At 36.3% G+C, this 12942-nt stretch overlaps 1 protein-coding gene across 1 annotated transcript; it reads left to right on the top strand.

The window, feature by feature from the left end:
• The first annotated feature begins 4364 nt into the window (after nt 1–4364).
• FGB (fibrinogen beta chain) lies at nt 4365–12220 on the top strand. The gene is made up of 9 exons (XM_055144668.1): nt 4365–4487; nt 4729–4749; nt 7007–7198; nt 7582–7765; nt 8688–8915; nt 9596–9709; nt 10061–10186; nt 10572–10857; nt 11576–12220. Exons 1-9 carry the CDS (start codon nt 4377–4379, stop codon nt 11805–11807), a joined length of 1494 nt encoding a protein of 497 aa, XP_055000643.1. The 5' UTR covers nt 4365–4376; the 3' UTR covers nt 11808–12220.
• The last annotated feature ends 722 nt before the right edge of the window (nt 12221–12942 follow it).

Here is a 12942-nt window from a genome sequence, read left to right as displayed (position 1 = left end):
GTTGATTTCATTTTTTAAATCACTGCATCTTGTTCATAGGTTTTGTTTATTTGTCCCATTTCTAATGCTCATTGTTGCTTTTTTGTTGTGATGGTCATGAACAAAGCTCGAACACACTTGACTCTGCAGCCCAGGAATCCAACTAATTGCCTTCTTTTATTAAGGCAGGTATTTTTACCACTCAGCCATTCGTGGGACTCATAGGCTTTTTCCTTTAAGAAAAAGGTCATATCTTTTTAGGACATGTTCTTTGATCTTTCTGCTCATACTGATGGATGTTATTTGCTTCTCTATGTTTTATTCCACATACGAGGTGAGGACTCAGTTACAATATGTCAAACCTGACCTCTCCCTGTCTTGAGCTCAGAACCTGTCATTATTTGCAGTTTTCATTTTCTAACTTACCCTCTAGACATAAAGTTTCATGAGTACAGGCATCTATCTATCTTGTTCATCATTAACCCCACAATACCACCTACCAGAAAGCAGGTAATCTATAAACATTTGATAAATCCAACTTGCTATGTGCTCTACAGTCTGGATCTGACATGCATCAGAAGAGAGTAAACAACAGAGCATTGACAGTCTGTGCCTGCAGGTTTGCCTTTGGCTCCAGAGAGTTGCTGGGCAGGGCAGATTATGTTTCATCTGTCACTGATTTACTGCCCTTGACTTATGTAACGGCTTCAAGGTATCAGCTAATAAGGACATCACTGCACTATTGACCTGAAAACATAAGAGAACAAATAGTACTCCCTTCTTCCTCCACCAATAAAATGGATATGTTTTTAAATTAATATTTTAGGGGCCTGGAGCGATAGCGCAGTGGGTAGGGTGCTTGCCTTGCACGCGGCCAACCCGGGTTCGATTCCTAGCATCCCATATGGTCCCCCGGGTATCACCAGGAGTAATTCCTAAGTGAAGAGCCAGGAGTAACCCCTGCGCATTGCCGGGTGTGAGTGAGCCCCCAAAGATTAATATTTTAGCAAGCAGAGATGATCTCCCAATATATTTCTGGTCTTTGCGAACATGCTAATTTACTTTGCAGTACGAGCGGTTTCAGAGTGTAGGTTTTCTGTATATAACTCAGCAGGAAAAGAAACCTGAGAAGAAGGACATTCTTCTTCCCAGGTTTCTTTTCCTCACATACATTATCACCACACTGAGCATTTCTTTCACATAAATATGAATATCTGCACACACACACCCAGATGCAAGGGTGAAACAATACATGAAGATAAGACTGTTTCAGTGCAAGACACCATCCGCCCAAGCCCAACACAACAAACTGGCCACAATAACCCTCGTCACAAGCAAACACATTCCAGATTACTTCTTGATCACATTTATATTTTGTTGGGCATCACAGTTTAATGAGCACAGAGCATGGACTTTAGTGAAAAGTAGATGCGGGGCCATGTCCTGGTAACAGAACTTCCTAAACGTAACCTTCGTTAGTTTCCTTAAGCCTCTGGAGTCTCCGTTTTCTTGTTTGTAGAAGTGAATAGTTTCAAGAGTTAAGTAAAATGAATGATTGTCAAGACATGGCATCAGAGAAATGTTTCAATGAAACCTTGAGTCCTGTCGTTGAACCCACAATTATTTATTGGCTGCCTATTCTGTCCAACTTGCTCACAGGGGAATGCCTAGACCCTCACACAATGCCTGGTGCGTAGAATGCTCTCAAGAACTGTTGGTGGAAGAAATGTTAAGTCACTATTCTTATGGAGGACACAAACTAGCCATTCACTTCCTTCCACTTTCCTGAGGATGTTGGCAAGAATTTCAGAGGAGGCAAATGTGTAACTTGAACGGAATTTTTAATTTTAATATAGACCATGATTCTATTGTATGCGAGAAGAAACTTTGAAAGGTGCACACACTTCTGTGAATTTAATGATAGCTCTATTATCAAACATTTCTGTGAATTAAATAATGGATCTATTATTAAGCTGACAAAATGTCAGCGCTTGAAATTGAATGACATGAGACTGTTATCTCAGAAGGAAAAAAACTTCATGTGTTCCTGTGTTTATTGGTTGCTGTTGAGGGGATCCATTAGACAGTGCTCAGGAGGCCAAGTTCAATGTAGGGGGCCAACCTGCTCATTCTTGGGACTGCACGCCAGTAGTGGGTGTTCAGGGAGGGGCAGGTGGGATCGATGTTGGGTCTCTGTATTCCAGGCATCAACTGTTATCCTTTGAGCTACCTCCCCAGTCCCAGTAATTTCTTTTTAAAGATCAACAAGAATCTAATACTACTAACATAAACCTTTGTTCTATAACATTTAAGTTGTTTTGGCTCTATTACATTTGTTTATTTTTGAGTCACATTAGACTGTTCTCAAGGCTACTCCTGGCTTACTGCTCAGAGGTGCTGGGCCCCAGGTCCCCTGCAGGCAAATCTTGTGCTTCCGGCCCTTTCAGCTGTCTTCAAGGTCACTCAATTACTTTAAAGGGTAGAACTCTTGCATTTTATTTTAACTAATAAGAAACAAGAATACAAATAAAGAATTAGAAAATTGCTTCTTTTTCTCCAGATTGTGTGTTCTCAGAAATATTCAAAACATTAGAGTATGTACTCTTTACTAATAAATGGATTACAAACTTATTTTATTAGAAATACAAACTAAAACAGAGCCTAAGGATAGAACAGCATGTAGAGTGTTTATTTTGCTCTTGGCTAACCCATGTTCAATTCCCAGCATCTCACATTGTCCCTGAGCCTACTAGGAATGACCTCTGAACTCAGAGCCAGAACTAGCCTTGAGCACTGCTAGGTGTCACACAACCCCCTTCCCCCCACCCCTGCATCCCGTCCTCCAAATAACAGCTACAAAACCTAGTCTAGGGTTCATCTAGTTAGAGAATTTGGAAATGCCGTGTATGTAGGCAGAAGAAGAAAACAATTTGATGGGTCTCATACCCTTGGGAAGAATCCTTCTCACAGCACTGTTTGTAACATACTCTTTTGATCCAAAGTCGAATAACCTGCTGTGGTTCTAAAAAAAAAATCATTCTGTAAGGGTGAGGGAGAAAGCACAAGGGTCAGGGTAGAGGTCCTGCCTGTGCTTGCGGCCACATGTTCTCTGCCACAGTCTGAGTAGCACCACATGCTTGGGCTCTCAATTGAACTGCTACCACGTTGGTTAAATATTGCTGGACATGGCCTCTGGGAGCCCTGACACTACTCGGGAGCTCTTTCTCCCTTGCAAAAAAAAATTGTTAACATTTTTAGTGAGAAATTTTCACAGTCATATAAATTAAAAATAGAAAATACTTTATAAGTGGCACATGTTACTGGAATTTATATTGTTGACAACTTTAATTTTCTTATCGATTCTTGTGGAAGTTTTTCATTCTGATTGTAGCAAATAAAAAGACAAGAGAAATGGGTTTGGTGACATATAGGAAATTATGTTAGGAATGTGTATATATATGTATATATATATATATATATATATACAAAAGCCCCATTTATTTGAAGTAGAGGCACTAAGTTTTCTTCAATGTTAAAATAACATTTTTATAAACAATATGTATCATACACATAAAATTTTAAAGTTATATAACCACCATGATAATATTTTGATTTATAAATTTGAAACATACTAGTTATTTTTAAATGTTTAGATAATTTGCTGAATATATTTTTTTAATTTTTAATTTGTTGAATATTTTAACCTATAATATTATAGGTTACACTCAGGGCTGAGTGTAATAGAGACGTTACTGGTGCCTGCTCAAATAAATCGACAAACAACGGGATGACAGTGACACAGCAATACAGTGATAATATTATAAGACAAAAATAAAGGTGGTGAGATTTGAAGTTTTCTTTTTTATGTTTGTCTACTATAGTATTGGCAAGAGTCATAATTTTTGTTCTTATTAACATACAAATAAAGGAGATTTATATCCATATATATGTACAGAGTGACATGGCATTATTCCTTATTTTATTAATCCCCTTTAATAATGCAGAATCACATTATTGCTTCTAAACATAGTTTTTAATGCCTGGACTAAAAATATCTTGCCTTTAGACATTCTATGTCACCCTTTGTAACATCATTAATTTACCAGAAATGTGAAACACACCTTTTTTAGGAACAGTCTAGTTTCCCATCATATTATTTAATATGATAAAGAACTTTGGTGTTTCTAAATTTGGCTAACAAAGAAGAATAGTTGTATGACAAGTAAATATATCTTGCTGGGAAAATGTTGCTTAAGGGATAAAATGGTTCAGCCAACAAGTGAGTCAAAGTAATTAAATATTAACAAAGGAAGATAACTGTTTCTAGAGTCAGAACTAACAGAGGATGCAGGTATATATAAGATTGGTGATCTCTCAGTTAAATTCACAGGCAAAAGATGGCTTCTTGGAATTTTCAAAAATTTAAAACCATGAAATATCTTTTACTGTTATTTTCATGCTTTTTTATAATTAATTCCCAAGCTAGCAAAGACTATGATTACGCTGAGGTGATTTTTAAAATTATTATTATATTTTTAGTAATTTTAATTGTATACCTAATATAATCATGTATTTTATAAAATATAATAATCTTAATTACATGTATATATTTGTTTGAATGAAATTAACTTTGATTTTCATTGTGAATTGAATTGCCAATCTTGAGAAACTTTTACTTAGGAAATGTTATATAGTATAAATCAAAATAGTAATTTATTGTTTTCCTGTTTCTGATCTTTACCTTCCCAGGAAGAAGATAACAATCCTCAGGTAAGGTTTGCTTTTCCATACTATTTCTTCTGAGTATTAGTTTTATTTAGTTCTGGTATGCATTAGAACAATTATAAGATCTGAAAATTTAGCAGATACTAAAAAAAAAAATAATATTTTAAAAGAAGATAAGCTGGCAGTTTGCTCATTAATGAAAGAGAATAAAATTTGCTTCCTGAAACTGCTGTATATTTAGAAATTATCTGTAAAAGTCAAATAAATAAAATTCAATTATAGAGAATAAAATTTGTTTTCAAAGGAGAAAATTTAAATCACAGGTATATTGGCTGTTATTACTATTGATTATAAGGCACACAACTAGGCCAATGTATTTATTTGTAAAACAGTTTTTTCTCAAGTACTATTCTTGCAAACTTATTCCTGCTTATTTGAAAATATAAAATAAAGTACATAAGTGCAGCAACAAAAAGAGATAGCAGAGCAGATAGGCCACTGCCTTGCATGAAGCTATTTCTAAGCCCCGGGGGCATCACTAGAGGTGACCCCCAAATAAGTCAAAAAAATATATTTACAGAAGTGCGTTTAAGGAAATGAATATTTAAATAATTTTATTATCAAATGAATCATAATCAGATTTCTTGTTATAACAGTGTAGTTTCTCAGCAGAGATTAGAGTATGCAATTAAATTTTAGTAAAGCGATTTATTTTGAATCTTTTGTCAAATTTAAAGGGAAGTTAAGACATTCTAATTATCAATCTATACAAATAAAAGATAGTTGGTTAATTGTATTAGGTAATAAAAATATGAACAATGCTTAAGAGTAAGTTTTTGTAAAGTTCTTGGCTAAGCACTTTTACATTCTTAAGGCCAACTAACTCAAAGACATAGTTTAATAGTTTTGCTGCAAAAGGGATTATCTAGTTTTAGCTCTGTCAATTAGTAGTCTTTATAAGCCTAAATACCCACATGATTTCTTTTCATTTCTTTTTTTCTAGCATAGCTAAGACCACTAATGCTACTTCCTTACTGGTATTCTAAAATAAAACATAAATATCTTCCTTCTTTCAAATTTGAATTATAAAGACCAATGAATCATATTTATTAATTTGTAATTAAGCCACATGGGATGGAATGACCTTTAAAAACCATGTTATAATATAGTTAATATAAGACAAACCTTTCTACTGTGTTGCATTTTTTACTTTATTACCTTTTAATATCTTTCACAATTATTTTAAATATGAGAAAATTGTGCTTTTAAATCATCTAGAAAGTTTCATGACAGTAGTTTAACAAACTCTTCTGATAGAAGGTAAGAATAGAATGGAATCAGAGGCAAAGTCATTTAACCTATACTATCTACTCTATCTACTCTATGTAGTAGGAATAAAAATAACAATGACTATTTGCTATGTGTAAGGTACTCTTCTTAGGATGTGAGATACAGTAAATAATTTAATCTTTATAGCAATCTTTCTTAGATACTATTACTCCTATTTTATAGTCAAGAAAACTGGACCCAAATCAAGTAATAGGTCCAAGATCGTTTTTCCAGTAAGGAGTAAAGATAAAACTTGAAGCCAAGCAGTTTGGCTTATGTTCCTTACTCCTCTCCAAAAATATTAGGTTGTCTTATTCCAAGTTAAGTTCTAGGTCAATTTTTGTTTTTTTAAAAGCAAATCTGTATTATCTATTAAATACAATTATACAATAGTATACACAAATTAACAATCAATTCCTAGAAGCTGATAAAATGTTTATAGTTTAGTAATCCAAATGGTTTGAAATGTTTGTTGTTGTGACAACACAGAGAATTTTGTGTGCTACAGTGTAGAAGTATGAGGACTTCCTAATCTGGTGGAGCTTTATTTTAGGAGTCTCACTTCAGAAACTGTCTCAGGCTGGTTGGTGCTGGAGTGATAGTGCAGGGGGTAGGCATTTGTCTTGCACAAGACCAGCGCATATGGTCCCCAGCATCCCATATGGTCCCCTGAACTCACCAGGAGTGATTCCTGAGTGCAGAGCCAGGAGGGAGCCCCCAGCACAGCTGAGTGCAGCCCCCAAAGCAAACCAAAGCAAGAAACCAAAAAGCTGTCTCAGGTATAATAACTTTTTAGGCAACTGCTCTATCTACCAGTTACTGAAGTGACCTAAACCACCTTCAATTGATTTACCAGCAATGAACTGGAAGCAAATCATCACTCTTAGGATACAGGGAGTAACTCCTATGAGAGTGTTGAATAACTTGCGTTTGATTTCTGCTCTCTATCGGACTTCTGTTTGGTTCTCCGCAGCCGGCACTGGATGCCCGTGGCCATCGCCCCTATGATAAGAAGAGGGAAGAAGCTCCGAGCCTGAGACCTGCACCACCCCCCATCAGCGGGGGCGGCTACCGCGCTCGCCCAGCCAAAACTGCTGCCAGCCAAAAGAAACTGGAAAGGAAACCCCCCAATGCCGGAGGCTGTCTACATGCTGACCCGGACTTGGTGGGTAACTGAGATTTCCTGCTGTGATAGGTTTCTCTTGCCCTACCACAGAAAAAGCCTGCGTTAATTCATCCTGGTTTCCTCAAAATGCACACATTATTGCAATTAGGGTACAGGACATTACTTTACCCTTGAACTTAGCCTAATTATTTTTGTTTAGCTAGTAAATTTTTCTTAGCTCAGCTATATTTGTTCTGTGGGAAGGACAACTTTTAGTCCTCACAAGAAAGTAATAACTCTAAGAACCTAGAGTTTTAAAGAAACACAAATAGCAAGTTTTCTTTTATTGGTTATGATATGATCTAATATTTAGTAGGCGCTTTTCCACAGACACCCACCACGCCAACGTCTCATCTGAAACCTGCTGTCTTCTTTATTTGCAGGGCGTGTTGTGTCCTACCGGATGTCAGCTGCAAGATGCCTTGGTAAATCAGGAAAGAACCATCAAAAACAATATAAATGAGTTAAATAATAACATGGAGTCAATTTCCGAGACCTCCTCTTCCACCTTCCAGCATATGACTCTGCTAAAAGACATGTGGAAAAAACGGCAGAAGCAACTAAGAGGTAGGTATCGTTGTAATTTCTGTTTAATCCTGTTACTCTTAGATTGCCACGGGATTGCACAGTTATGAGAATATCAGCATTTGGATGAACATACAAAGCATCCATACTGCCATTAATGTGTGTCTGGTTATTCTGACGTTGTTACTGTGCTGTTTTCATATGCAACTTGCTAGAAAAGCACCATCCAATCCTTATTTTCAGTATGGCATAAGAGGGGATGTTTCCTGGAAAAACATCTTTGTGATTCTTGAGTTTTAGTCTTTAAAAAACTTGTCCTGACTCAAGACAACAGTACAATGTGATAATTTAGCACCTATACATAGTATTTTAGGTTTAGAGTATGTGCTTCCACCATGACATATTCAAATAAATTGTGAATGATACCCAAGCTTCAAAAGGATAGAGTTTAGGATTGATTGCTATTGGCTTGGCGTGTAGGTGTTAGCTTGTCAATGAGTCCCATATAGGCATCTCTGTGGGTAGCACGTGCAGATTAGGACATTCAGAGAACTCATGACATTGCTCCTATAACTATCACGACTCAACTCTCCTTATATGTGAGAATACAAAGATCTAGTGGACATACTTCATCAATGGTACATTTCTAAATGGGCATCCTAAATGATGTTTAGATCCTTTTCTACTCATCAAAGAAATAAATAACCTGCTGTATTTATTTATTGTGATTAAATTTTAGCTCACATCTATAGTTAATCTGCAGTGTAATAGCTAAACTTTGCTTTAATATGTGTATGCCATGAGCCAATAATTTCCCCCGAATACAGCTACGTGTCATGGTTGCCCAAGTGTAGCTCAGTAACTGTTCTCAGAAAATTAAAATCACAACAATAAGGTTGAATATCTTTAATTTTGAATGGGAATAAACTACTAATTTTTCCTACCTAATTTCTTTTTTTTCCAGATAATGAAAATGTAATAAGTGAATATTCCTCAGTACTAGAAAACCACAGGTTATATATAGATGAGACTGTGAATAGTAAAATTCCTACTAACATCCGTGTGCTCCGTTCCATCCTGGAAAACTTGAGAAGCAAAATACAAAAATTAGAATCTGATGTTTCAATGCAAATGGATTACTGCCGCAGCCCATGTACCGTCAGCTGCAATATTCCTGTGGTAACTGGCAAAGGTAACTAGGAAATAAGCATATTTCTGGAAATATTCAGAATCACTTAATCTCTGAAAATGAAAAACTGAAAAAGAAAAGTCCAGTATATCTCCCCAGTAGAATTTAATGGCATTAAGTACATAGTGAAGATAGCCTTAGTTTATCTGAAGTAGATACAGCTATATAACTTAGGTAAATTTGCAATTTTTAAAATAAAAATTTATGTAGTCACCATGAATTACAAAGTTGTTCATGATTGGGCTTCAGACATGCAATATTCCAACATTGGTCCGTTCACCACTGTTCACTTCCCTCTCCCAGTGTCCTGAGTTTCCCTCCCTCCCATTAATATTCCAGTTCTCTAGAGCAGAATGTAATGTAAGGACAGCAGTAGCTCTGTGTATATACTACACATTTGACTGCTTTGATTAGCTATAACAAACCCTTATGAGATCTAGGAGTTTCTCCATCTTACTGTTCTGGCAGCTTGAGAATATTCCATGAAAGGAGAGATGGAAAAAAACTTTTGTTTCTTCCAAACTGTTTGAGTTTCAGTAAAAAGTAAGATTCAATCTCTATAGCATAGTCTTAAATGTCTAAATAAACCATTCCTTGGTAGCCTATGCAATCAGTTATAAATTGATGACTGAGGTAATTATGTTATAGTTCAATGAATATAATTTTCTGTTTTATGGTTACAGAATGTGAGGAAATTATCAGGAACGGAGGTGAAACATCGGAAATGTATCTCATTCAGCCAGAAAAATCTACCAAGCCTTATAGAGTATATTGTGATATGGACACAGAAAACGGAGGTAAGTATTTGATAGTTTTTGGTGCACTTATCTATATGTTTTGAAATCATGCTAAAGGAACTAAAACCTTGATTTAACATAATTTAAAATGAATCCTTTGATTTGGAATTCAATCTGATTTTTAGAATTTATAAAATACTTATGCTTCATAATTTAGGGGTAAGATAAAAGCACTTGTGATTTCCAAAGGTTTTAAAAGTTTTCCTCTCATATTTATTCCCCTGTCTTGTATACTTTGTAGTAATAAATCTATATGGGCATAATACAAATTAAATTAGGAAGAAACTCAGTTCCTCACAGCAACATTATGTATTTTTTAATATGTGCTATTTTTGTTTCTTTGAACCAAAGGATGGACAGTTATTCAGAACCGGCAGGATGGCAGTGTTGACTTTGGCAGGAAATGGGAACCATATAAAAAAGGATTTGGAAATATTGCAACTAATGCAGATGACAAAAAATACTGTGGCGTACCAGGTAAAAGTTTCTGGCATAAAATGAAACCTTTCTATTGAAACACTCACTAATTATTTAAAAAAAAAAACATTGCATTGAGAGTTTATTTCTAGGAGTTTGGGACATGTTTGGGATACTTTGCATCAAAAGTGAAAAAGCTAGAGATAAGAGAAGTTTTCATTATACATTTATTATTTTGAGTTTTTAAATTTGGTTTGTTTAGACCTGGTGGTGCTCAGGGGTTACTCCTGGCTCTGCACTCAGGAATCACTTCCAGTGGTTCTTAGGATACCAGGGATGGTGGGAATTGAACCTGGGTCAGCCACATGCAAGACAAAAACCCTATTATTTCTCTGGACCCATGGTTTTATATTTTGGTGAGATTGTATTTTCCTTTTCTCTCTAGGTGAATATTGGCTTGGAAATGATAAAATCAGTCAGCTTACCAGAATGGGTCCCACAGAACTTTTGATTGAAATGGAAGACTGGAAAGGAGATAAAATGAAGGCACTTTATGGAGGATTCACTGTACAGAATGAGGGCAACAAATACCAAATCTCAGTGAGCAAATACAAAGGCACAGCTGGCAATGCCCTCATGGATGGAGCATCACAGCTGGTAGGAGAAAACAGAACTATGACAATTCACAATGGCATGTATTTCAGCACCTACGACAGAGACAACGATGGCTGGTAGGCATCCTGTTTTGTTCTTCTTCTTTAAAAGCCACTAGTACTCTAATTGCTTAGAATTAATTTGTTGTAGTAAGTGTTACTAATACTACCATTTATGGGGGGCTCACCATGTATCAATAACTATAGCTAGCTCTTGAAGAAGTGCCTAGACCTATTTGGCCTATGGTCCCAATTGTCCATTCTTTGGATCTTTCTGGTGCCCCTAACCCCTATTGGGGAAGGTGTCACCCTCCTTGGAAAACACAGAGAGTCAAAATCATGTAATCCATCAGTTTTCCATCATTATCCTCATTTCACAGATGATGGCTAGAGAGATTACATAATTTATCCACCATTGTACAACTATCAAAAGATAGAACTAGAATTAGAGTTACTTTCTGAGTAGTCAATAGTCAGATAAATTTTTCCATCTCTTTAAATTAAGGTGCATAGTAAAAAGTAAAAACTTCACTGTGTGTACCTTAGGTTCTATAGAATAAAGGATTTGTAAACTACGGTATAAAGTAGCAAATATAATGAGTAGATGAATTTTCTGTGTAGGCTCACTTCCCTACCTTGCTTGCTTTTGGTCACAGAAAGTTTTTGGTGAATTGTGACTTGACTTAGAGCCCAGAAGGAAGGGTTCCATCAGGTGCAAGATTCCTCTGTAGATACTTTACAAAGAATGAAGTAGACAGCACTGAAATCCTACTAACTCCAAGCCCCTTTCTTCCAGGCAAAATGCAGATCCCCAAAAACAGTGTTCTAAAGAGGATGGCGGTGGCTGGTGGTACAACAGATGTCACGCAGCCAATCCAAATGGCAGATACTACTGGGGTGGCCAGTATAGCTGGGACATGTCAAAGCACGGCACAGATGACGGGGTGGTCTGGATGAACTGGAAGGGCTCCTGGTATTCATTGAGGAAGATATCTATGAAGATCAGACCCTTCTTCCCGCGGCAATAGTGCTCCCAGTATATATTTTTATTCTTCTATATATAAACAGCATTTTTGTACATTCTGTCATTGGAATTTTCCTTCACATCGTTCCCTATAAAACTGTTCAAAAGCTGTGAGTGTGACTTTTTGGAAAGATATTTAGGAGAAATTAAATTAAAAATACCTCATAATTTTCTTTTGTATTCTTCATTTATATTGTACACCAAGAAGTAACTAAAAGATTAATTGTGAGAGTGTTCTTAAGTGGAACTGTAATTGATTGTGAGGTTCCAAATGAGAAAATTTCTTTATTCCTTCTGGAAAAACCATAAGGTAAACTTTAAAACTTGAGGTTTGAAGTCCACTTTTAAAATGCTATTTATTTATGTATGATTTGTCCGAGAAGCTTTCAAAAGGATTATTAAAGCAGTCTCTGTCGCAAGAAATTTGCTTTCTTTTTTTGTAATCTATGGAGCAATAGCACAGCCGGTAGGGCATTTGCCTTGCACGCAGGCAGACCCGGGTTCGATTCCTCTGTCCCTCTTGGAGAGCCCGGTATGCTACCGAGAGTATCCCACCAGCATGACAAAGCCTGGCTGTGTTATATTCAATACGCCAAAAACAGTAACAACAAGTCTCAAAATGGAGACATTATTGGTGCCACTTAAGCAAATCAATGAGCAACGGATGACAGTGACACAGACAGTGCTAACAAATCAGTGAGACTTTGAATGTGCAAGACAAAAGAAGCATTCACAATTTCAGTTTCCCAGTGAACAGGCACTGAAATTCTGAAAACTCAAAGCCTTACCCGTGGTAAACCACTATTCCGTATTCTGCCACTCACTTAGACTTTGAGATCACAGATACCAATATGATCAGAACCCATCTTCACCACTTGTTTATCAAAGGAGAGAATGAGCATGAAAGTTGTGGTTACCAATTGTCCCAGGAAATTAAGTTTACTGGACTTAACTTGAGTTTTGCTTTTCACATGGTCACATCAGAACTAAAGCAGAAATGGAATTTTTGCTCTTCCTACTTGTCACCCAAGAATTGAGTGTATCAATTCAGTGTTTGCCTTGACTTCTCACATCATTTCACGCCAACTGTCCTGAGCAAGTTCTGTCCCTGACATAGCTTCCCTAGTGAAATCATTCTC

The sequence above is a fragment of the Sorex araneus genome, chromosome 7, assembly GCF_027595985.1.
Source record: "Sorex araneus isolate mSorAra2 chromosome 7, mSorAra2.pri, whole genome shotgun sequence".
Lineage (NCBI taxonomy): Eukaryota > Metazoa > Chordata > Mammalia > Eulipotyphla > Soricidae > Sorex > Sorex araneus.
This window is presented reverse-complemented; position numbering and strand designations above follow the sequence as displayed.